At 44.9% G+C, this 23670-nt stretch overlaps 1 protein-coding gene across 2 annotated transcripts in view; it reads left to right on the top strand.

Moving 5' to 3' along the window:
- Positions 1-23670, top strand: part of LAS1L (LAS1 like ribosome biogenesis factor) — a 50482-nt gene that overhangs the window by 18913 nt on the left and 7899 nt on the right. For both annotated transcript variants that reach the window (XM_081179323.1, XM_081179322.1), the window contains exons 8-13: positions 778-887; positions 14158-14243; positions 14733-14939; positions 16295-16433; positions 16969-17324; positions 20806-20950. In XM_081179323.1, coding sequence (XP_081035449.1) covers positions 778-887; positions 14158-14243; positions 14733-14939; positions 16295-16433; positions 16969-17324; positions 20806-20950 — 1043 coding nt within the window. The remainder of the gene's footprint in view (positions 1-777; positions 888-14157; positions 14244-14732; positions 14940-16294; positions 16434-16968; positions 17325-20805; positions 20951-23670) is intronic.

The following is a 23670-nucleotide window of genomic DNA, read 5'->3' as shown; positions in this document are numbered from 1 at the left end:
AATTCTGCACTGGCAATGGATGAGTAGCAATGGATGACCCATCCCTGAATGCTGATGGATAGATCCAGTGAGGCTATTTTTCACTGGCCGCCTTACTCCTGGTTTCTTTTTTACCGTTGGTGTTGTACAGCACAATTCCTCCTGTTTATTTATATGTTCATAAATATATATCAACTTGTGTCATAAAAATGTATCCAAGTGGTTTACAGCAATAAAACATAAAATTGTACAGTACAATAGAAACCATATTAAAAGGTTAAAAACGGATATCAATTAACTGTTGTGGAACATTTTATATTTTAATTGCCTACATAGGCATGACAGAATATTAAAAGTTTCAGCAGTGGCTATTTAAAAGTTGTCACAGAAGGCACCTGCTTGATCTCTGTTGGCTGAGTGTTCCCCAGGACTAGGCCAGTGAAACTAAAGGCTCAGTTTCTTGTTGGCAAAGGAGCCTCACCAACTTAGGGAACAACCCAAGATGCTCCTGCAGATTATCTCAATTATCAAGCTGGGGTATAAGTGTTTAGGCAATTCCCAAGGTGTCCTGGACCTAAGATATTCAGAGCTTTGCAAATTAATGCAGGGACATTGAACTTGGCTTAGTATTAGATGGACACCCGGTGCAGCTGTTTTAACAGTGGTGTCATGTAATTCTTGGCCAGATGCCCTCATCAGCAATCTGGCTGCCACATTCTGGAGCTTCTGAACCATACCCAAAGGCAGCCCCACATACAGCAATCCAGCCTTTTAATTGAGTCTTTCTCTTTGTGTTAGGTTCTCCAGCAACAGCAAGACATCAATCAGGTCTGCAAATTGTGGTACAACTCTTCTGCAGAGATACAGTGGATTGTGGCCCAGGTGAAAGAGTTGTTCCTAGAGAACAGGTAAGGAAGGACTTTAACCTAGTTGAGACTGAGGCCCACAGTGGCAGGTGTCTACCATGCCTGCAAGTACATAGCATTTGATGCATGATATTTCCCAATTAGATACTATGCCATGGTAACAGAGCCCCACCTATGAAGGCAGGGGAAATTAGTTTGCATGTGTAAATACGCAGGAGCAGCCATGCAAAGTTATACCAAAGTGTCTTTTTCTGCCAGCCTTGAGCAGAGTGAGGGGACACAAATAGCAGACACAGGAAGCTGCCTTATACAGAAGCATACCATTGGTCTTTCTAGCTCAATATTTTCTGAACCAACTGGTAGCAGCTCTCCAGGATTTCCAGCAGGTTCCATTTCCAGCACTGCCGTGAGATACCAGGCATTGTACCTCTGTATGCAAAGTAGATGCTGTACCACTGAGCTATAGCCTTTCCCAGGAGAAAGTACTGAGCATGAGGCCTAGAGCTGTGAGAGAGCTGTCCAGTAGGAACTGAATGTCAAGAGCAGATGCTTTGACAAGAGACCAGGAATATTAAGGGAGCTGACAAAAGGTCAACGTAAATGGACTCTCCATGCCCTTTCTTCTGCTAAAAAATTGATATTAATTCACTGGAAACATAATACCATGGCTCCCTTCAATCAATGGATAGAAGATATGATAACTCTAGCAACATATGAATGGATTGCTTTTAGACACAGATTGTGTATGGTTAAATACAATTATATTTGGAATCCATTCATAGAGTATAATGTCTTGTTAATAATTTTAAATTTATTGGATTAATTGTACAGTCGTACCTTGGTTGTTGAACGCCTTGGTACTTGTCTGTTTTGGCTCCCAAACGCTGCAAACCTGGAAGTGAGTGTTCTGGTTTGTGAACATTCTTTGGAAGCTGAACATCCAACGCAGCTTCCAATTGGCTGCAGGAGCTTCCGGGTCACTGCAGAGTGTAACCTGAAAACGCTCAACCTGAAGCATATTTAACCCGAGGTATGACTATTCACATTTCCTTTTTTCATATTGTTTTTTCAAAGAAAACTTTTAATAAAATATAAATACAGTGGTACCTCAGGTTACATACGCTTCAGGTTACAGACTCCACTAACCCAGAAACAGAACTCAGTTAGCTGTAGCTGGGGCTTCCCAGAGAGCTTTGCTCTAAGCACTGAACAGCTGAGGGCTGACGGTTTCATAAGGAGACCTGATGACTTCCTGCTTCAAGGCTATGATTGGAGCATGTGCTGGCCTTGTCTCCTTTTCCCAAATAAATGGAATGAAATGAGAGACTTTGGGATGTCTAACGTGCACCGTTTGGGCTTAGGCACAGTGGTTCTAGCTTTAAATGTTTGTAGGAAATAAGATTTACCATGATTTTACCATCTTATCACACTCCGAGTCCTTCTGCTTAGTGGCCTTTTGTGGGTGCCAATTGACTACTTTTTCCATAGTATTTAGGCCCATTAAGAGATTCTGGCCCAGTTTGAACAAAACAATACAGTACTCTTCACTTGACATTCTCTCTCATGTATGTTTAGGAACTAAATGTGTGCATTCCCTCCCGGCACTCTTGGTGCACCTGTCCTATCCCCAGATATCCATGGATAGAATGTTTTGTGGGTAAAATATACATAGGCTCAGGCTGCCGGCTCACTGTCTAGATTTTATCTGGGCTATTGATTGTAGTGTTCAGGTTCATGCACATTTGATTTTACACATGCACTCGCTATTCACATATTCCCATTTGTGAACACAAGAGAGGGAGTGAAAGGTGCAGTCTTACTCCCATGTGTAGGGGGGAAGAGTATTGTCAGGACCACCATGCTGTGAAGGAGAGAAGGTTGTGTCAACCTCCTAAATATCTGCAGACAACGAACTTGTGCCCTCTTATCTCTGCAGATTGTGGAGTTCTCTTAGCAACTGTTCTGTTTGCATTATTCCCTGACAGCGCAGAAGATATGCTTCAGTGTTCTGCTCTGTTATTTACATTTCTGAGACCTTCTTTTAAGCATGTCCTGCTGTTTCTTGATAAAGCGGAATTTGCTTTTGGCACTTAGCATTTCACCAGGGCCTCCTATTTTCTAGTGATGGGCAACAGGAAGTGTAGGAGGCAGCTCTGCAACACAGGACAACCACCCCACCTCTAGCTTGCTTAGGAGTCCTGGATGAGAGAACACACCACAGTGCATGCTTGTAACACATTTCACACAAAAAGTGAAGGGAAATGTGTTTCTGTTGAGGCTGCTTTCTTCACAGGCAAAAACTTGTCCAGCTCAGAGCGAAGTAGTGGGGCTAAAGTGATCAGTAGCCACAAGGCTGCAGTTGTTGTTTAGTCGCGTCCGACTCTTCGTGACCCCATGGACCAGAGCACGCCAGGCACTCCTGTCTTCCACTGCCTCCCGCAGTTTGGTCAGACTCATGTTGGTACCTTTGAGAACACTGTCCAACCATCTCGTCCTCTGTTGTCCCCTTCTCCTTGTGCCCTCCATCTTTCCCAGCATCAGGGTCTTTTCCAGGGAGTCTTCTCTTCTCATGAGGTGGCCAAAGTATTGGAGCCTCAGCTTCAGGATCTGTCCTTCCAGTGAGCACTCACGGTTGATTTCCTTCAGAATGGGTAGGTTTGATCTTCTTGCAGTCCATGGGACTCTCAAGAGTCTCCTGCAGCACCATAATTCAAAAGCATCCATTCTTCGGCGATCAGCCTTCTTTGTGGTCCAGCTCTCACTTCCATACATCACTACTGGGAAAACCATAGCTTTAACTATATGGATCTTTGTCAACAAGGTGATGTCTTCTTTTTAAGAGGCTGCAGTAGCATTTTAAATTGCTATATCATGTGATTTGTGGTGTTCATCTGGGTCTATCTCCTGCCCAAATACAAGGCAATTCACCCACCAGCTCTTTTTCCCAGATCAGCTGTCACAGTCCAGGGCACTGCATGCTATGGGCAGAGAGAGTAGGTATTGGTTTAGCATTTGACTAGCAAAAATTACAGCCTGTCGAATTTGGGCCAGTTATTTTAAAGCATTAATTAGTCTGAACAGTAAACAATAACAGAGAGAACTGTGCTGACTACAAAAACTGTCCGAGGAGTGCAGGAAGCTGCCTTATTTCAGTATAATCACTGCTAGTAACCACCGGTAGCTTTTTCTTCCACAAATTTGCATAAGAATAAATTCTTATTTTTCTAGCCCAGTATGGTCAACTCTGGCAGGAAGAGCCTCTTTAAAGTGTTAAGTGGAGGTTTTCCGTCATTTACCACCTGATTGTCTGCAGTTGCTGAGGATTGAATCTGAGCATTTGTAGGCCAAAAAAGGTGCTCTCCTTGTCTGTTTCTAGAGGCCTGATTTTATTAGGACAACAGCTCAAACAGAGCCTGTTCCTCCCAATAAGTATATGAACCTAGGAAGCAGCCTTGGATCAAGACTCTTGAGAGTCTGCAGACTCCGAGGGTCTTCAGTAGAAGATCTTTCACATCTACTAACTGCTAATGAGAAGGATTGAGCCTGATATCTTCTACGTACATGGAAAACAGGTGCTCTGCTGCTGAGCTGTGTCCTCATCCTGTGCATCAGACTGCTGTGACTAATTGCATTTGTTTGTTTTATGATTTTTTCTGAGCTTTGACTTCAGTCTAGAGATTCCTGCAGAGTATAGTTTATTGTGATGCCAAGAGTGTCAGTAGTTGGCAATTTCTTACTGCAACCCAATAACAGGTAGTCTGTTGAATATGGCTGGGACTAGATATTACAGTTTCCTTCCGAAAACAGTCACTTTGTCTCCTTCTGTCCCATGGTAATGTCTAGGGAGGTGAAATGTGTGATGGGAGTGGTGTTGCATCGCAAGGCTCGCCTCTTCCATGTGTGAGGATGGGGAAAGACAGTGCTAATGAGACTGTGTTGCATTCTGTTAGTGCCAGAGAGATGGGGAGGAGGTGTGGGGCTTTGATCAATGGCTCCAGAAGATTCCTGGCAGCGACCCAAGCCATAGGTTGCTGCCAGCTCCTCTCCCACCGGAGCAACAGAGGAATACAGATAAACAGTGCTGCCAATGGCACATTTCCTCCCTCCCCACTGCCCATGTGTTCTCAGTTGATTGAACCCTGATTCCAAGCTGGAGCCCACCCAGAGGGTCACTCCGTTGAGGGCCTTGGAGAACCTTCAAGCAGCCCAATATCCTCTGCTTTGAAAAAATATCTTTAACTGCTGATAAAAATCCTTCCAAGGCTAGCAAATCTAAAACATGGGAGTAACTATTACTTTGTGTTCAGTATGTCAGGAATCTTGAAATAGGGCGTAAATTATTTTGCTTGAAACCTTGAACGTTTGAGAATGATACTGTGGTTTGATAGATGTCCTCGCAAAAATCTGACACAAACTTGTGAGCTTGCAAACAATCTCCAGCACCCAGGTGGCCCAAGTGAATGAAGTTTAGAATTTACCCTGTCTGGAGGGTTGATTGTAGGGTTGACCCATTGAAATGCCACAAAAGGGACGTGTTGCCCAGTTTACAAATGCAGGAGTATGACGTGGAAAGACATAAGTTGGACTGTCCTGCTTCAGAATGTAGGTTACAGGGGAATCCCAGGTTAGACTCAGTTCCATGTAAAACGAATGAATCTCTGCATGTAAAAATCTAGCACACTCATTTCATGCTAGATTCTTATTTGCATAATTTTTATATTATATTTTATATAGGTTGGTCATTTGAAAATGGCATGCATCACCTTCAATCTAAAGTGATGCAGTGCATTCTACCACCTCATTTCTGGAGCATGTGTAGACCAGGCCTTTGGTGTATATGGACAGGTGTATATGGAGCCAATTTCAAAGGCTGCTTTTTCTTACTTGGTTCTCTCTCTACAAGCAGGGATGTCCATATGGCTGGGGCAACCCAGTCAGATGGACAGCATATAAATAATAAATTATGACAATGATGACCTGTGAAAATGCTTTTCTGTATGAGGGCTCTGAATTTTTTTTCTTTCAAGAAAATGCTAACAAAATGCTGGCAGTGCTGCCTCAATAGTATCTCCCCAGAAAAACAACAACACCAGAGGTAGTATTGGAATGAAGTATTGAAGGATGTTGCAAAGTTAATCAATAGGATTATTAAAAATAACTGTTGTGCAGTCATAAAGTATCTATATCCATATATATAAACAGTGATACACATATACCTCAATACTGGCTATTCTGATATGAACCAAGTGGCCAACAAATTTGGAGGTGTATAGAAGTCAAAGAAGACTAGGCTCAGTAATGTCTGTTTTTTCTGCTTTTGAGGGTTATGGTTCTTATGGCATAGTCTTCTTTTCAATTAGTCTCTTATGAATGCTAGTGCAAATCATCTTAGCTTGAAGCGTATAGTTATCTTCAAGCAAATCATCTTAGCTTGAAGATAATAGTTAGGTTGTAGGTGCTGGCTAGGGCTGATGGGAATTGTGGGTGGTTGCTGAACAACTCCAAGCATGCCTGGAGGGTGTGGACCATTTGGATCCATTCCAATCGGGATTCAGGCCTGAAACTGCCTTGGTCGCACTAGACGATGATCTTCGGCGGGCTAGGGACAAAGGTGAGAGCTGCTTCCTAGTTCTGCTGGATCTCTCAGCGGCCTTTGACACCATCAATCATAACATCCTTATGGACCATCTAGAGGGGCTGGGGGCACTGTTATACGGTGGTTCCGCTCCTTTCTCCTGGGCCGTGTCCAGAAAGTGGTGTTGGGGGATGAGTGTTCAGACCCCTGGGCTCTCACTTGTGGGGTGCCTCAGGGTTCCCTCCTCTCCCTCATGCTTTTTAATAGCTATATGAAGCCGCTGGGAGAGATCATCAGGGGTTTTGGGCTGAGTGTTCATCAGTATGCAGATGACACCCAGCTCTACCTCTCTTTTAGATCAGAATCTGTGAAGGCAGTGAAGGTCCTGTGTGAGTGCCTGGAGGTGGTTGGAGGATGGATGGCAGCTAACAGATTGAGGTTGAATCCTGACAAGACAGAAGTACAGTGGTGCCTCGCAAGACGAAATTAATTCGTTCCGCAAGTCTCTTCGTCTTGCGAGTTTTTCGTCTTGCGATGCACGGTTTCCCATAGGAATGCATTGAAAATCAATTAATGCGTTCCTAGGGAAACCACCTTCAGATCAGGTCCGGGGACAGTCTGTCCCCGGACCTCTTCTGAAGGCTGGGGGGGGGGATAAGGGCTTTTCTTCCCACCCCCAGCATTTTAAAAAACCCCGGGACAGCGGAGGACTTCTCCGCTGTCTGGGCAATCTTAAAATGCTGGCGGGCGGCATTTTAAAATTGCCCCGGGACAGCGGAGGACTTCTCCGCTGTCCGGGGCGATTTAAAAGCCCCTGGGAAGGCAGGAAGGGGGGACAAAGACTTTTGCCCCCCGCCAGCCTTCAGAAGGTGTTCCCGCCCCCCCCCGCACCACTTCGGAGCACCGTTCTGAAGCGGGGCAAGGTGTTCCCACCCCCCCGCCCCGCTTCGGCGCTCCGTTCCGAAGCGGGGCGGTGGGGGAAGGTGTTCCCACCCCCCCCCGCCCCGCTTCGGAGCAGCGTTCCGAAGCGGGGCGGTGGGGGAAGGTGTTCCCACCCCCCCCCGCCCCGCTTCGGAACACCGGGAGAAGTGATCTCCCCGCAGCCCCTTGCTTCAAAAGAGGTCCGGGGGCAGCGGGGAAGAAGCGCTGCGCTTCGCGCTGCCCCCGGACCTCTTTTGAAGCAAGGGGCTGCGGGGAGATCGCTTCTCCCCGCAAACCCTTGCTTCAAAAGAGGTCCGGGGGCAGCGGGGAAGAAGCGCTGCGCTTCCCGCTGCCCCCGGACCTCTTTTGAAGCAAGGGGCGATGGGGAGAAGCGATCTCCCCGCAGCCCCTTGCTTCAGAAGAGGTCCGGGGGCAGCGGGAAGCGCTTCCCGCTGTCCCCGGACCTGGGGCTGCAGGGAGAAGATCGCTTCTCCCCGCCGCCCCTTGCTTCAAAAGAGAAGACCCGCTGTCCCCGGGGCAAGCTTCGTTTTGCGAAGCAAGCCCATAGGGAAATTTGTCTTGCGAGGCAACTCAAAAACGAAAAAACCTTTCGTTTTGCGAGTTTTTCGTCTCGCGAGGCGTTCGTCTTGCGGGGTACCACTGTACTGTTTTTGGGGGACAGGGGCGGGTGGGTGTGGGGGATTCCCTGGTCCTGAATGGGGTAACTGTGCCCCTGAAGGACCAGGTGCGCAGCCTGGGAGTCATTTTGGACTCATAGCTGTCCATGGAGGCACAGGTTAATTCTGTGTCCAGGGCAGCTGTCTACCATCTCCACCTGAGGCAGGCTAAGACCCTGCCCGCCCGCAGACTGTCTCACCAGAGTGGTGCATGCTCTAGTTATCTCCCACTTGGACTACTGCAATGTGCTCTACGTGGGGCTACCTTTGAAGGTGACCCGGAAACTGCAATTAATCCAGAATGCGGCAGCTAGTCTGGTGACTGGGAGTGGCCGCTGGGACCACATAACACCGGTCCAGAGAGATCTGCATTGGCTCCCAGTACGTTTCCGAGCACAATTCAAAGTGTTGGTGTTGACCTTTAAAGCCCTAAACCGCCTTGGTCCTGTATACCTGAAGGAGCGTGTCCACCCCCATCGTTCAGCCTGGACACTGAGATTCAGTGCCAAGGGCCTTCTGGCGGTTCCCTCATTGCAAGAAGTGAGGTTACAGGGAACCAGGCAGAGGGCCTTCTCAGTAGTGGCGCCCGCCCTGTGGAACACCCTCCCTTCAGATGTGAAGGAAATAAGCAGCTATCCTATCTTTAAAAGACATCTGAAGGGAAGTTTTTAATATTTTAATATTTAATGCTGTACAGTGGTACCTCAGGTTACATACACTTCAGGTTACATACGCTTCAGGTTACAGACTCCGCTAACCCAGAAATAGTGCTTCAGATTAAGAACTTTGCTTCAGGATGAGAACAGAAATCGTGCTCCGGTGGCGCGGCAGCAGCAGGAGGCCCCATTAGCTAAAGTGGTGCTTCAGGTTAAGTACAGTTTCAGGTTAAGTACAGACCTCCAGAATGAATTAAGTACTTAACCCGAGGTACCACTGTATTGTTTTTAACATGCGATTGGGAGCCGCCCAGAGTGGCTGGGGAAACTCAGCCAGATGGACGGGGTATAAATAATAAATGACGATGATGATGATCTGAAAAGACTAGAGGGCACCAGGTTAGCCAAGGCTGTTGTAGATGTTCTTCTGGGTGAGAAATTTAAACCAGATCTCAAGCTCTTCAGGGATGTGAATATGAGTGGTTTTGTTTTTGCTTCCTCTTCTCCCCCAGTTTATTTTATTATACTTTTATTAAGTAGAAATTGCCACCTGATTGAAGTGCCATGTAGCGTCAGCTGCATAGCAACTGGAAAATTTCCAACATCCAGGGTGTGGGGAAGTACTTTGAAGAAGTGGATAGCATTTAGAAAGCAACAACTTATTGGTGCAATCCCCTCGCTTAAAACATCTGCGTCCTCTTGATGAGACATGATGATTGTTCCTCAGGTGACCTTTGGGGAAAGAGGCCCACGTCAGAGTTATCTTTCCCTTCAGGTCATTTAGGTTTTCACCCTTTTTCATGCGTACATTTGGTAACGAAAGAGGGGAAGTGGGGGGGAGAGCGATGGAAGGTTTGACTGTGACGTGTTCCTTGACCTCCATGCATTAAAGTATTATCTGCACCATGGGGAGCCAATGTCTTTCCCTCAGGATGTTTATTATTTGTTTATCAAATTTATATGCTGTGCTTCATCTGATGATTGCAGGACAGTTTACAGTGTAAAAGCAAACAATATAACAAACAAAACAACTGCCCCCACCCTCAACTGTCTAAAAGGCCATAGATTGTTTATTTAGTCAAAGGTCTGGAAATGTTTCAAGCCAATGTCTTTTACAGAGGCAGCATCATCTTATTGTAATCCTAACTACTTGCAACGTCTGGAGACATTTTTGCTATTTGTGAGTACGGTAGCGGAAAAAATAACAAATTGGAACTTTCTTTTACCATTTCCTTCTCAGTATCAGAAATCATGTAATAAGCAATCACCAGTGCACAATGTCTTATGGCAATGCACTAAGCAACAGAATGCTCAATCTGGGACCCTCCCACTTCCCAGGTACCAGATTACACATGTAGAAGTTTATGTGTAGGCTTCATTCAGGTGCTCCTTTTAAATGCATGGGGGTCAAGAGTGGGGAGCAGTGGGCGCATCTCTAGTCTGCAGCATTCATTTGTACTCAGTATTAAAAAAAAAGAAAAAAGAGCTAGTTGTTATCCAACACCAACTGATGGTCTATTGTGTTTGTATGTTGTATGCTGCTTTGGTGCTTAAATATGAGAAGCAGTATATAAATTTATATAATGAATAGAATACTGTAATATCACAAGAACTTTTAAGTGGTGTTGGAGAACATCTGGCCATTGGGCCTGATAACTTGCCCCAAGCATACTAATCAGTTTTGGGCAAACTCTGACCACCTTTCCTATACTTGTAGAAATTTCCTTTGCAGCTGTGGCTTGGAAGTTTTGATAACCAGATGTCTTATTACATCAGGTAATTGGTAGGTGAGTGGCCCACAGAGAGCCACTTCTGGATGCAGCCCTCCAAATGGAAGTGATTCTCCTATAAAATAAAATAAAATTCAGTGTAGTAAGATTGACATCACATATTGATAGCCACCCTTTACTATATATTTCCTATATATTTTGGAATGTTGTTTGTCTGTTTGCTGTACATTTGAACACCTCTTAAGACAGCCTTTGCCAACCTGGTTGCTTTCCAGGGGCTGAAAGGAGTTGTAGTCCAAAACATCTGGAGAACACCTGGTTGGCAAACGCTTTCTTAAGATATCATAACCCAATTTTGCATGATCATTCCTGAGATCTATGAGCAGGTTTTCAACTATATTTAGATATGAGTAGATGCTATTTGAATCAAGATGGTGGGCAGAACCTTGCAAAACTCACGCCACCCCCACTTTCCTAGAATTTCTTAGCAATATCGGGTACAAGGCTACTAGTAGCAGAATCACTGAGGTCATATTGTTCAAGATGTTGATAGTTTAATGTTCAAGATTCTTAGTCACATTGGTGTTCTAGCAGAAACTGGGCTACTGGGAGGTATATATATATATATACACATATGGAGAGAAGGTGCACCTGTTCTGGACATGGATGGGCATGGAAACCAGGAAGGGGGTTTCTCCATGGGTCACCTGAGCTAGTTCCATAGAGGGTTGAGGTTTGTGACTGAGCAAGAAACTCAGGTTTTGGTTCCCCATTTCATTGGGAAGAATTTCCTTGGTTTCAGAGACATGATAAGAGCTGGGCCCATTACCTTCCACAAGCTTGAAACCATCTGTTTTAAATAGCCTGCAGCTTTTTAGAGACCAGGAGTTGAGCACTTTTTCTCTGTTGCAGGACTTCTCCAGGCTCTGAACAGGCTTTGTGAAGAGGGGGTGGCTTTTGCTTTCTTAAAATTACCAGGGTAAAGAAAAATATGTTTATGAAGGGTGCGGGAATATGATCAAGTGCACCTCTCCCTCTTTCTCTCCCTCCCTTTTAAAGAAGTAGTCTAAGCCTTCCATTGTTGCCAGATCAGGGCAGAAATGCCTGTTTGTTAAATAAGGGGTTTGTACACCCCAGGACGTGGGGCTGGTCATTGGCTGGGATCACCACATGCCATCCTTGGCTGCTGTGGATGTCAGCTCTAGCAGTCTCTCTTATTATTTCATAGATGAAGTTCTGAATAAGCACCAGCTTCTGCCAGTGCATCGCAATGCCCCCGACAAAGCATTGCACCACAACATTTGTAGAGACTTTAAATGGTGTTGTTACCATTGCCGCAGGGGCCCAGCAATGGAGGGGACCCACCTGAGGGCATTTTGATGAGGTACCACCACATCCCCAGAGCATGCCCTGTGGATGGAAAGTCCTTGAGCATGAGCTCGAGGTAGGATAAAAATGGAATATATGAGAGACAGTTGCAAAAAGCAGTGTTTGTGTTTATGTCCATGCGCTTAACCTTCTCCCCCCTGCCTGCTGCTTCTCTTTTGTAAGTCTTCCACTTCAGAGCTGCTTATCCGCCAACAGGTTTGACGGTCAAGTGGAGAAAAGCAGCAGGCAGCGGCAGTGGAGGCAGGGCTGGTACTGTTCAGGGATGCTTCTGATAGAAGAAGTGAGAGCCAGCTTCACTGATGCCTTTTGAGAAGGACTGTGGTTCAAGTGGTAGAGCACATGCTTTACATTCAGAAGGTCCCGGGTTCAACCTCTGGCATCCCCAGACAGTGCTGGGAAAATCTGGAGAGCTGCTGCTAGAGACTAAAACCTGATATCTTTTGCATTCACCTTTCCAACCTGCTTCCAGGTTTTGGTGCCAGAAAGGTAATAGTAAGGGGGTGGGTGGGTGGTAGGTGGGAGGGAACAGAGAACATGGAATTAATGCTGTTTTATAATTTGCTCCAGCATAGCAGCATCATAGCAGTCCCTGAGCAATTGACCAGAGGCCTACTTACCCCTTGTTCATTTTGATCTGTTGTTCATTTCCCAGTTTTTGCAGAAACATGCCTTTTGAATTATAGTACAAGCTGCTATTTTTACAGCCTGGGGGAGAGGCTGTGTCTATTTACAGCAACTGGAACTGATGCACTGACTACAATGACATCTTCCCTTTCCAACTAGAAGTTTCCTTTTAGAAACTAACACTATTATATGACACTTCCAGAAATGAGATTTGTCTCCCCATCCTCTTTTATTAGCTGTAGTATATTCCTGTTTTAGAAACAGATTCCTCCTCCCCCCTTTTTTTGAAACCCCCACAACTTTATTGAACTTCTATATAGAGACTCAAACTGTATTATTGTGGATTTATCAGTGGGCTGGTTCTGATCCTCTCAGCAATAGATTGGAGAATTGGAAGTAAGTGTAGGATGTGTGTTTCCTTTCCTCAATTTTGGTTTCCACAACTGGCAGCTTCACTCCAAACCAGAACAGAAAAGCAAAAACGTTCTTCAGATGTAATACCAAACTATGAAATTGTGGGATGAATTTTAATAGGTAGAAGAAAATAGATTAATTGCAATATATCCCTCCGGGCCACATGTGTTGAACAGTTTTAACATTCCACCCTTGGCAGCAAAAAATCCTATGCTAAAAGCATAGGAATTAGGCTGTAAAGGCTCATTTTGAGCAAGTCCACCTAATGAAATAAGCTACCTTCTCACTTCTTATCCCACTCAACAAACAATCAGGCAACAACTTATAAAGTATATTTAAAATAAGATTTACTTGCTTTGTAATCATGCATTGGTTCACAGCAATGGCAGCATTAAAAAAATATCCCGTAGGCAGTATAGCACATGCCTGACGCTGGAGCAAGCGGAGGGCCCGACTGCCCTCATGGCTGGTCAAAGGATGAGAGAGAGAGGAACAGGAAGTACTATATGTTGCTTCCTCTCCAAGAGAGGAAGGGAAATAACATCACATAGAGCCATTTCTACCACTTGTATTTCTATGGTCTGAGTATCTGCCTATCAGCAATACAGCTCCGTTGACTTAGCCCCTTCTCATGCTATGTGGGAAGAATATGCATTTGTTAGGTTTGGCTGCTAATCTCCCACAGGAATGGCATAAGGAAAACATTCCATTTCCCTAGCATATGAAGATGAGAAGAAATTCTGGTTTGTGATTGGATCCTAGTTTGTAGGCAGGTGCAAACAGTCATTTGGCCATTGGAATGTACAGTGGTGCCCCGCAAGACGAATGCCTCGCAAGATGGAAAACTCACTAGACGAAAGAGTTTTCCGTTTTGGAGGTGCTTCGCAAAACGAATCTCCTATGGGCTTGCTTCGCAAGACGAAAATGTATTGCGAGTTCCTGCGGGTTTCTTTCCCTCCCCCCCTTTTTCTAAGCCGCTAAGCCGCTTATCAGCTGATCCGATAAGCTGCTAAAAGCCGCTAATACCGCTAATCCGTCAATGGGCTTGCTTTGCAAGACGAAAAAACCGCTAGACGAAGAGAATCACAGAACGGAGTCTTTTCGTCTTGTGAGGCACCACTGTACCAATGAACTAAGGTTAATAGCTACACCAAGATCAGAAGGGAAGGAGGAAGTGTGCAATGTACTCAAGCCTTGTTCTTTCTAATGGTTTGGCATTAAATAAGCACAATTGAAGAAGGTTGGGTTATACCAATGGTGTCTGGTGCTCATATGGAGTGGTAGAGCGGAAGGAAGGAAACTCACTGAGATTTGTAATGACTCTAGGGAGGCTATGATCGAAGTGTTGCTTGATGATGGCTTTCTCATCCCAACCACGGAAGAGCTGAACATCTTGAATATTGAACATCTAGGTTAGTGCTCTAGATTTCTCTTTTCTTTTGGCACAGATGTGTGCACATGGTTTCAGCAGTTGACCACTCAAAATAAATAAAACAAATCTGTGCTACATCCTAGCAAACTGGAAACCGTATTACCATTTTAAGTAATATAAATTAATAGCTTTCAGTTGCCATCATAGTCAAAAAATTATGTGGAATGTGGGGAGGGGGCAATGACAGAATGAGAAAGTAGTAAACTGCCCTGCACCTTGCCTTTTCAAATTAATGAAATTGAGTTAATCATGTCTATTAATTTCAGTGACTCTGCTTTGAGTAGAGCTAGCATTGGATACAGCCTTATGATTGTGGTTCTACACCCTCCTGCTGATAACAGTAGTAACAATAATCATGCAGAAATATAACTTTAAAACTTGAGGAAAATTAAGGGAATGTGGTCAATATATTACCTGGTTGTTGTTGTTTGAATAACTTTTTTCCTCTCTCCCCTTGGTGGTGGTGTAGAAACCGCGGATTGGGATTTTAGAATCCCTCAGTCTTTTGGTTGCTTCTGGTACCCCCTCCTGAGGGGCCTGCACTCTAGAGACTTCACACAGACTCTGGCCGAGATGCTGTTCTGTGAGCTGAAGAAATTCTTCTCGATTACCGAACTCCGGTCAGACTATCTCATCAGGTGGCTCACAAAAATTTTAGAGACCAGCGCACCATCAAGTGAGTATTGTACCCTTTGCAGGAATAAAAAGCCACAGAAAGCGCTGTCTAATCCTCATCATCAACAGCAACATTTTTTGAGAGCCAGGGTGGTGTAGTGGCTACAGAGTTGGGCTAGGACCTGGGAGACCAGAGTTCTAGTCCCCACTCAGCAGTGAAGCTCACTTGGGCCAGTCACTCGCTCTCAGCTTAACCTACCACACAGGATAAAAAGGGGGAGGGGGGAGGAGAACTTAAGTATGCCGCCTTGAGCTCCATGGAGTAAAGGTGGGATATAAATGTAATAAAACAAATAATAATAAACATTTAAGGTAACTGTCCCCAGCCTGGTACCCACCAGAAGTTTTGATGACCGTTTCTATCAGCCATGAGAGTGGGAGGCCAGAACTTCTGAAGGGTACCAGGTTGAGGAAGGCTGATCTAAAACATGCAAACCAATATGAAAAAATATTTTTTGCTATTTATTTTATGTGTTTATATACCACATACAAAAAAGACAAATAGAATAAGTAGAATACAGGTGACCATGACTTTCTGTGTATGCAGCCTTGAAGGTTGAGGAAACACATTAATGTGTTAATACACACATTAGTGTGAATTAATGTTCCTTGCCAACTACATTTGCAGTTTTGTAGGAACTAGCGAATGGGAAAACCTAGCAATGTCACATTTACTATAAATCTGGAAAGGAGTTGCTCTCCTTGTAGGGCTCTTTTCTACACCCTCATTTTCTTCCTTTTAATGATACCTTTTGCTTAAGCCTCAAGAATTGGAACACAAGGGTAGTCCTGCACTGAACCAAAGATTCATCTAGTCTAACATTCTTATTTTAGCAGGGACTAACTTCTGAAGGAGTCTATGAGCAGAGCATGAAAGCAATGGCTGTCCCTCACAACAACTGGTATTCAAAGTGGCTGTTTCTGATTATGGAAGTTCCACTTGACAAATAGCCTTTGATAGAACTGGCCCCTATGAATTTGTCTAATCACCATTTAAAGCCATCTGTTAGATGGCAATTGAACTGCTGTTGTTCTGATCAGTCTGGCTCCCACCAATGCCTTGTTCTGTTAGTAAAATTTGACAAACCTGCTCCTTGAGGTTTTCTCGAAACTGGCTCTCCATCTACTTGTTTTTCTGTTTTAAAACACATACTGTTAAATCAGCTACTCTTGGCGCCATTTTACAGATAAGACAACTGGGGCTGAGACAAAGTAACACTTTCCCAAAGCCACATTATGGCAGATATGGAATTTTGACCCAGGCCTTCCTTTTTCAAATCCAACTCATTTGATTACACACTCTTTCTTTGCCAGCTAAGTGTCTCTTTTCTTTTTCTTTCATGGTTCTGCGTGAAGAGAAAAAGTCAATGCATTCCCACACAAATAGCGAAAGCACCCCGGAGCCATTTCTTCAAAATGTTTCACTGCAGTGGCAAAAACTCCTTGATTGTTGCCTAGAAGCTACTTGCTGGGCGAGTCCTCATCTCATGCACATGTAAGTATGTAAGCCATTCACTGGAATATGCACGGTGGTGGAGACCTGGTCTTCAGGGTGTTAGTGCAGAAGAGTCAGTTCAGGAAACCAACATGATTTGCAGCCAATACTTCAGCCTCTGAACTGGGTTCTCATTGCCCTGTCAACACAGGTAAGAGATGGGACTTTTTACTTGAAGTACTCTAAATACCTTGGCACTTAAAAACCCTAGGGCAGAGATGGGGATCCTCAGGCTTGGGTATCAAATGAAGCCTTCCAAGCCTCCCTTTCTCTGTCCCTTGCACTTTCTCAAGTTGATCTTGCTTAATTCTGTGCTTGGGTTCACATGAGAGTGTGGTGCACTTGCAAGGAGTGCGGTGGTTTGGTGTGCTCCACACCGAGATAGGGAAATAAAACTTGCAGGTATGGAATTTATTGGCACCTATTATGCCCAGCTGGCTTCTTAAACACTAACTTGCTTTGGCCAACTCATTTGAAAGCAGTTGTTCTGCCCTTGCATCACACTCTCTCCACATGTCTCTCTTTCCGGGCTCAGGATTCTGGAAAAATTGGATCAGCCTTTGCCTCCAGATTCCAAGGAATTGCTTCTTTACCTCACCTCTATTTACACCCAAGAGGACACCGTTCCCAGCCCAGGCTCAATCCCAGAACTCCGCAAGCAGCCTATTTATACTGTGGAGAGCTTACAGTGGCAAGTGAAGCAGAGCAATATGGCCAGAGGGCTTGCCAAAAGAACTACAAAGCATGAGTGGCCGCTGGGAGATATTGAAGAAGAAGAAGAAGAAGAGATGGAGGAGGAAGAGGGAGAAGCTCAGGCAGCACATCTCTACCCTGGATATCTTGATGAGAGAAAGATGGTTCTGCTTGGGTCGGTCTGGCAGGTCAGCCCAGGTAAAAATTGCCTTTTGGTTTGCTGGGGAAGGGGAGAAACAAGAAGCAGTCTGGAGTGTCTCCAGCCTTACATCTGGCATTGTCTTGAGTATCTGTACACATCATGATTAGTAGTTGCAAGTATGTGGAATGGTGGTAGTGGCAGTGGTGGGCTGTTAATATTATTATTGGATTTGTGAGTCACTTCCTCTTACCCTGGGCAGCCCAAAGTGACTTACAGCCAAACAGTTGAGTGGAGATAGAAAAGGATGGAACTAAGCACCTGTGATTCAGAGACACTTGAGCCCACAGTTTCATTCTTTGCCTAGCAGGGGCCTTTGCTACATCAGAGGAAATAGAACTTTGCAGGAGCTATGAAGGATAGAACACATGCTTGGCATGCAAAAAGTCCCATGTTCATTCCCAGGCATCTCTAGGTAGGCCTGGAAAATACCCACCTGAAACCATAGAGAGCTGTTGCCTTAGACAGTGAACTAATGGTCTGATTTGGCACAAGGCAGCTTCCTAAGTATGTTCTGAGGTGATAAAATCACATGGGGGGATGAGTTGGTGGAGGGAGAGAAAGAGGACCCTCTCTTGTAAGTTATCAGTGGTAGAATATCTGCTTTGCCTGCAGGATCCCAGGTGCAGTCCTATAAGTTAATTTGTGTGTTGAGTGCCCCATTCAATTTCTTTGGATGATGCTGAGTTCTAATGTTAAAAAAAGAAAGTATTCTCTGCGTCAGTCTAGTCTTCAGTGCAAAATGCCCGGGCTTGTGAGAATCATTCTGAGCTAGGAATGTTGCTTGTTTTTCCCCCTAGGCTGAGTCAGCCTCATTCTAGCACCTGTTACTAGATTTAGTATTAATTCCAGCTCTCTCTAATAATCTTTTTAATTTCCTTATTGCTCAAGTAGTACACATTGAGTTTCCCAGGCAGTTACCCAGTGTGTTGCCCAATAAGTTTTCAGAAATGTTGTGTTAGACATGCCCCAAAGAGATATAAAAAATCTGCTTTCAATGCTCCACTCATTTAGAAACTACTCAAATTCATTCATTCATTCTCTTTCCCTCCCCCCCCCTCTCTCTCTGTGTCTCTCACCCACACACTTGTTTTCTTTTGGGGGGCGGAATGGTGAGGATATTTTGAGCTGGTTTATCCAGAAATAATCATGGCTCAGTCTGAAGTGTGTTTACAGCTCAGAATTGATCTGCACCTCATTCACTGCATCAATTAGATGTTTGTGGGCAACTCAACATATAAGCTTGTATTCAACTGACAAAGTGTGTGTAGGGGGGTCAAGTAGAATCACACTGCTCTGCATTTGCTGCCCTGCTCTGCTGAAGAAACAGATTGTCAAATTTCTAGACCATTGGTCCAACACATTGGACCCTCAATATGGTCTTTGCTTGAAATGAGGGAAATATCATTTATCAAAATGATATGAGGGAAATATATCCTTTGCTCGAAATGATATGAGGGAAGGACCCAAGGATTTGTGTGAGTGTTCAGTGAACTCCCTTGTCATGATCAGACCATCATTGGGTAAGTTTTGGACTGACACTGGTAGTTCCCACCTAAAGATGGGGTAACCCATCTTTAGAAACTAATGCAACTGTGTGTGTGTTTCTTGAATGATCTGGGGGATTTCCAGCTAAGAAAGCTGACAATCCTGTTATAGACAGGATTGCCTATGGAATCCAAGATGAAATGAATAGTTGGCACGATTGTTCCTGAGCATCCTCTCCAGCATTGTGGAGCCCAATTGGTCTCTTTGTCTTCTGGGGAGCTCCAGGCTATGAAACAAGCTAGATCAAGGCTAGAGTGATGCAAGTCTCACTCTGAAGCTGACCCAGTGCACAGTTGCAGCCTGCCATAAGGTGTGTTGCAATGCAGCCAGATGGGTGGGGTATAATGTTGTTGTTGTTGTTGTTGTTGTTGTTGTTATTATTATTATTATCTCCATGCATAGGCCGTATATGTTAAGAAGTTGGTCTCTCAGTGCTTGTTTGGAAGGGTTGACGATTATTGATGTTCTGAAACCTGATCAGGAACTTCAAGCCCAAAGGGCAAATATGACCCCCAGCCTTATTTGAAAGACTATCTGCAGGCCGTGCACCTTCCCCAGGCCACACCAGCCCTGCTTTTGCCTGGCTGCAATGTTCATTGCTTGCCTGGATGGAGGATAGGGAGGAATGGGTGTGCAACCTCTGAGTTCATGGAGTAGGAGACATTCCAGCCATGCAAAAAGTGGCTTCACACAATTTTGCCTCCAGACCCACCTATCACTGGCATGTGACACCAGAAGGATGCCTGTGAGGGATTGTGGCCTTCGGACTGAAAGAGGTTTCCCATTCATTGTAAAGCATACTTACATTTTAACTCAATTCTAACCCACATCGATCTCTGGGGAGAGGAAAAACCGGGAATACAGCATGATCACATCTTACACATATTTAATTTCCTCGGTTTCAGTTGAAGGCAAGCTGGTTGAAATTATGCAAGTTAAATCCAAGCAGGGCAGAGAGTTTAAAAGCTCCACTTGGGTTACCCCACACATAAAGAGCTTTTAAGCTTGCTGGGCAAGGCCCACCCTCTCCCCCCCCCCCCTCACCCACTAGCTGCTGGGTGGTTCATTCATTCATTCATTCAACTTATACACTGCCCTATACCCAGAGGTCTCAGGGCGGTTCACAACAAGACCACAACGTATAAAATCAAACCAAAAGCAATTACACACACACCCTCCAAGCGACATTCTAAAAGGGTGTTGGATGTCAATAAGATCAACCAAAGGCCTGGTTAAAAAGGAACGTTTTTGCCTGGTGCCCAAAGGTGTATAATGAACTTCCCTAAAGAGAGCATTCCATAGACGGGGAGGTGCTGCAGAGAAGGCCCGTTCTTGTGTTGCCACCCTCTGGACCTCGAAGAGGAGGCACACAAAGAAGGGCCTGAGAAGATGATCATATGGGAAGAGGCAGTCCTTGAGGTATTGCAGTCCTTAGCCGTTCCAGGGGTTTGGGTATACATGCTTTTCGTGTATATTCAGAACCCTTGAAACCGAACCCCTGTGTAAAGGTAAAGGGACCCCTGACCAATAGGTCCAGTCGTGACTGACTCTGGGGTTGCGGCGCTCATCTTGCTTTATTGGCTGAGGGAGCTGGCGTACAGCTTCCGGGTCATGCAGCCAGCATGACTAAGCCGCTTCTGGAGAAACAGAGCAGCGCACGGAAATGCCGTTTACTTTCCTGCCGGAGCAGTACCTATTTATCTACTTGCACTTTGACGTGCTTTCGAATTGCTAGGTTGGCAGGAGCAGAGACCGAGCAACGGGAGCTCACCCCGTCGCGGGGATTCAAACCACCGACCTTCTGATTGGCAAGTCCTAGGCTCTGTGGTTGCAATAATATTGTACCACATTTTGTTCATAGTCCGTATGAACAGACTAACCCCAGGTGAAAGGCATTTGATCGTGCTGAATTATCTGTGTCTTCTCTCACAGATTGGGTGAAGTGGGGAAATTATCCCTTGGGGAAATTGCCTGACCAATCAGATGACCCTGACAACCTGCTGGTGGAGAACTACTCCGTGATGTTGACACACGACCAGCTGATGGATGGAGGCAGGAATAGCACCCCCAATGCCACGTGAGTAACATACTGAGGCCTGGATGGGCCCTTGCAGTGCTAAATAAAAGAGATGAAAGGCTCGATCTTGTCTCCACCATGAAGCGCACAGGCCAGTCTTTCTCTTACCTTAACATACCTCACAGGGGGGTTGTTAAGACATCAGAAGGTGTGGAGGGTGTGCGCTGTGGATGCTATATTGGGGAGGATCAGAGGAAATGTAATAAAATCCATGGGAATGGCACAGGCTGTGAATTGACAGTGTGTCATGTTTTGTTCTTTATGTCTCTCTAAGCTGGGTTTTTAACATTACTTTTCCCTTTCACTTGGTTCATTCCTTAGGAACTGCTCTTTACTCCGAGTAGCTTAGAGTAGCTTCTACATGTTTCCTTGAATGTCTGTCACCCAGACAGCTTCCCCATCTGCACTTGCTTAACTTTCCAGGAATAAAACAGCATCATATGTTATTTGTCCTTGGCCTGTGAAGATAGACTCATGGATGTTACGCATATTTGTTCATTTTAACAGATGTTTTAATAACCCAACCTTCCTCTAGTCCCCTCAATTTTTTTTTAAAATAAACTACTTACCAGCAGCTGAAAACTGCAGGAGGGGAGAGTGGTACTCAGGTCCTGCTTGGCATCTGGTTGGCCATTGTGAATACAGGATGCTGGATTATATAGGCCTTTGGCCTGATCTAGCAGGACTCTTTTTATGTTAAGTTTGGTGCTGAAAGTGTGTGCTGGGAGGTTGCTTGTTTGGCTCTGTGTGATTGAGGCTTTCTAGATTAGGGTTGACTTATGAGGTCAACTTTTTGTTTTTTGCTAGAGTTTTGAGATCTACCAACTGGAGACTGATGAAAGGGTGGGACAGAAATTTGATAAACTACCCAGAGATCTACTGTAGATTCAAATCTAGCTTCTGCCCATCCTTTTCTAAGCACTTTAGCAATACAGTGACAAAAAAAGCCTCCACCAGCCTTTCTCCCAACATTGGAGCTGGGGAAGAGACAGGAATCCCACTGCGACTACAGGGAAGATCTTTGGCCACCTCTCTAGCTCCAAAGGAAGTAGGAGGAAAGCAAGGGCTAATTGTGGATGCAATGCTGAGTGAAAATTTGTAGCATTGTTTATGCAGCACCTTGGACTTTGGGTGTTTTACAGCAGTTAAACTGAAGCTGAAGTTCAAAGCCTGTCTGCAGTCTAGTATTTGCTAAAAACTGCAAGTGACACCTTAGCAGATGTTGTAGAATCTTAGAATTGTAGAGTTGGAAGGGACCCTGAGTATCATCTAATCCAATCTCCTGCAATGCAGGAATAAAGCATCCAGGACAGATGGCCATCCAACCTTAAAAAGTTCTTCCTGATCTTTTGTCAGAATCTCCTTTCTTGTAGCTTAAAGCCATTGGCTATCCAGCTTCTGTTTAAAAACCTCTGATGAAGGAGAGTCCACCACTTGCCAAGAGTGACCATTCTATTCCACTGTCAAACAGTTCTTACCACCCAAAAGCCCTTGAGATATTTGAAGATGGCTATCATGGCTGCTCTCAGTCTCCTCTTTTCCTGGCTAAACATACCCAACTCCCTCAACCATTCCTCATACAGCTTGGTTTCCAGACCCTTGTTCATCTTGGATGCCCTCCTCTGCACACATTCCAGCTTGTCACTATCCTTCTTAAATTGTGGCACCCAGAACTGGACCTAGTACTCCCAATGGGGTCTGACCAAAGCAGAATAGACTGGTACTATTACAGCAACGGGCCCAGGACAGCACTCTTTGGTTCAGACAGCCAGCCAGTTACAAATCAACCTAAGAGTTATCTCATCTAGCCCACATTTTATCAGCTTCTCTGCAAGAGTACCGTGGGAGACGTTGTCAAAAGCATTACTGAAATCAAGATACACTATGTACACAGCATTCACCTGATCTACCAAGCTTGTAACTTATTGAAAAAAGAAATGAGATGTGTTTGGCATGACTTGTTTTTGAGAAACCCATGCTGGGTATTAGTACTCATAGCTGACCATTTAATTATTTGTTCTAGACCCTTTCCTGGTTAGTAGATACCTGGATCTTCTTCTTTTTCCCCATTTTGAAGAGAGGGACAACATTTCTCCACCTCCAGTCTACAAGGACCTCACCTATTCTCCAAGAATTCTCAAATATTATAGGCAGAGGCTCTGAGATTACATCCATGAGCTCCATTAGTACCCTTGGGTGCAGCTGACCAGGCCCTGGAGATCTGAATTCATTTAACGTAGCTAGATGTTCCTTTACGACCTGTTTCCTATCTTGGGCTTCAGCTCCCTCCTTGCATCGTTTATTCTGTTATCATCAGGTTGGGCATTGCTTTCCTTTTGGGTGAAGACAGAGACAAAGTAGGTGTTGAGCAATTCTGCCTTCTCCCTGTCATCCAGTAGCATTTATTCCTCCCTCCTCCCTCACAGTTGACTGTATCTGCGGCAACCCCTGTATGTAACATACAAAAACAGTATGAGAGCAATTCAGTGCCACACTCATCTGATCATTCTGTCCATGCTAGCAGTTCTGCCAGAATGATCCCCTGCTTTCTCCCTGTGCACTGTTGAGGGGGTCTTGGCAACCCTCCAGAGCAAATACAGGCAAGGAGTGGAGAGAAAGCACCATTATCCTAGCAGAAGCCCTTGTACTGGGCTTATCCAGCATGCTATGTTACTTGAATTGGGGTCTACATGTTTTCCACTTTTCTTTAAAGGCACTCT

Source organism: Podarcis bocagei (assembly GCF_964188305.1).
Source record: "Podarcis bocagei genome assembly, chromosome: Z".
Taxonomy (NCBI): domain Eukaryota; kingdom Metazoa; phylum Chordata; class Lepidosauria; order Squamata; family Lacertidae; genus Podarcis; species Podarcis bocagei.
The sequence above is the reverse complement of the archived record's forward strand: the minus strand, read 5'-3'. Positions and strand labels throughout refer to the sequence as shown.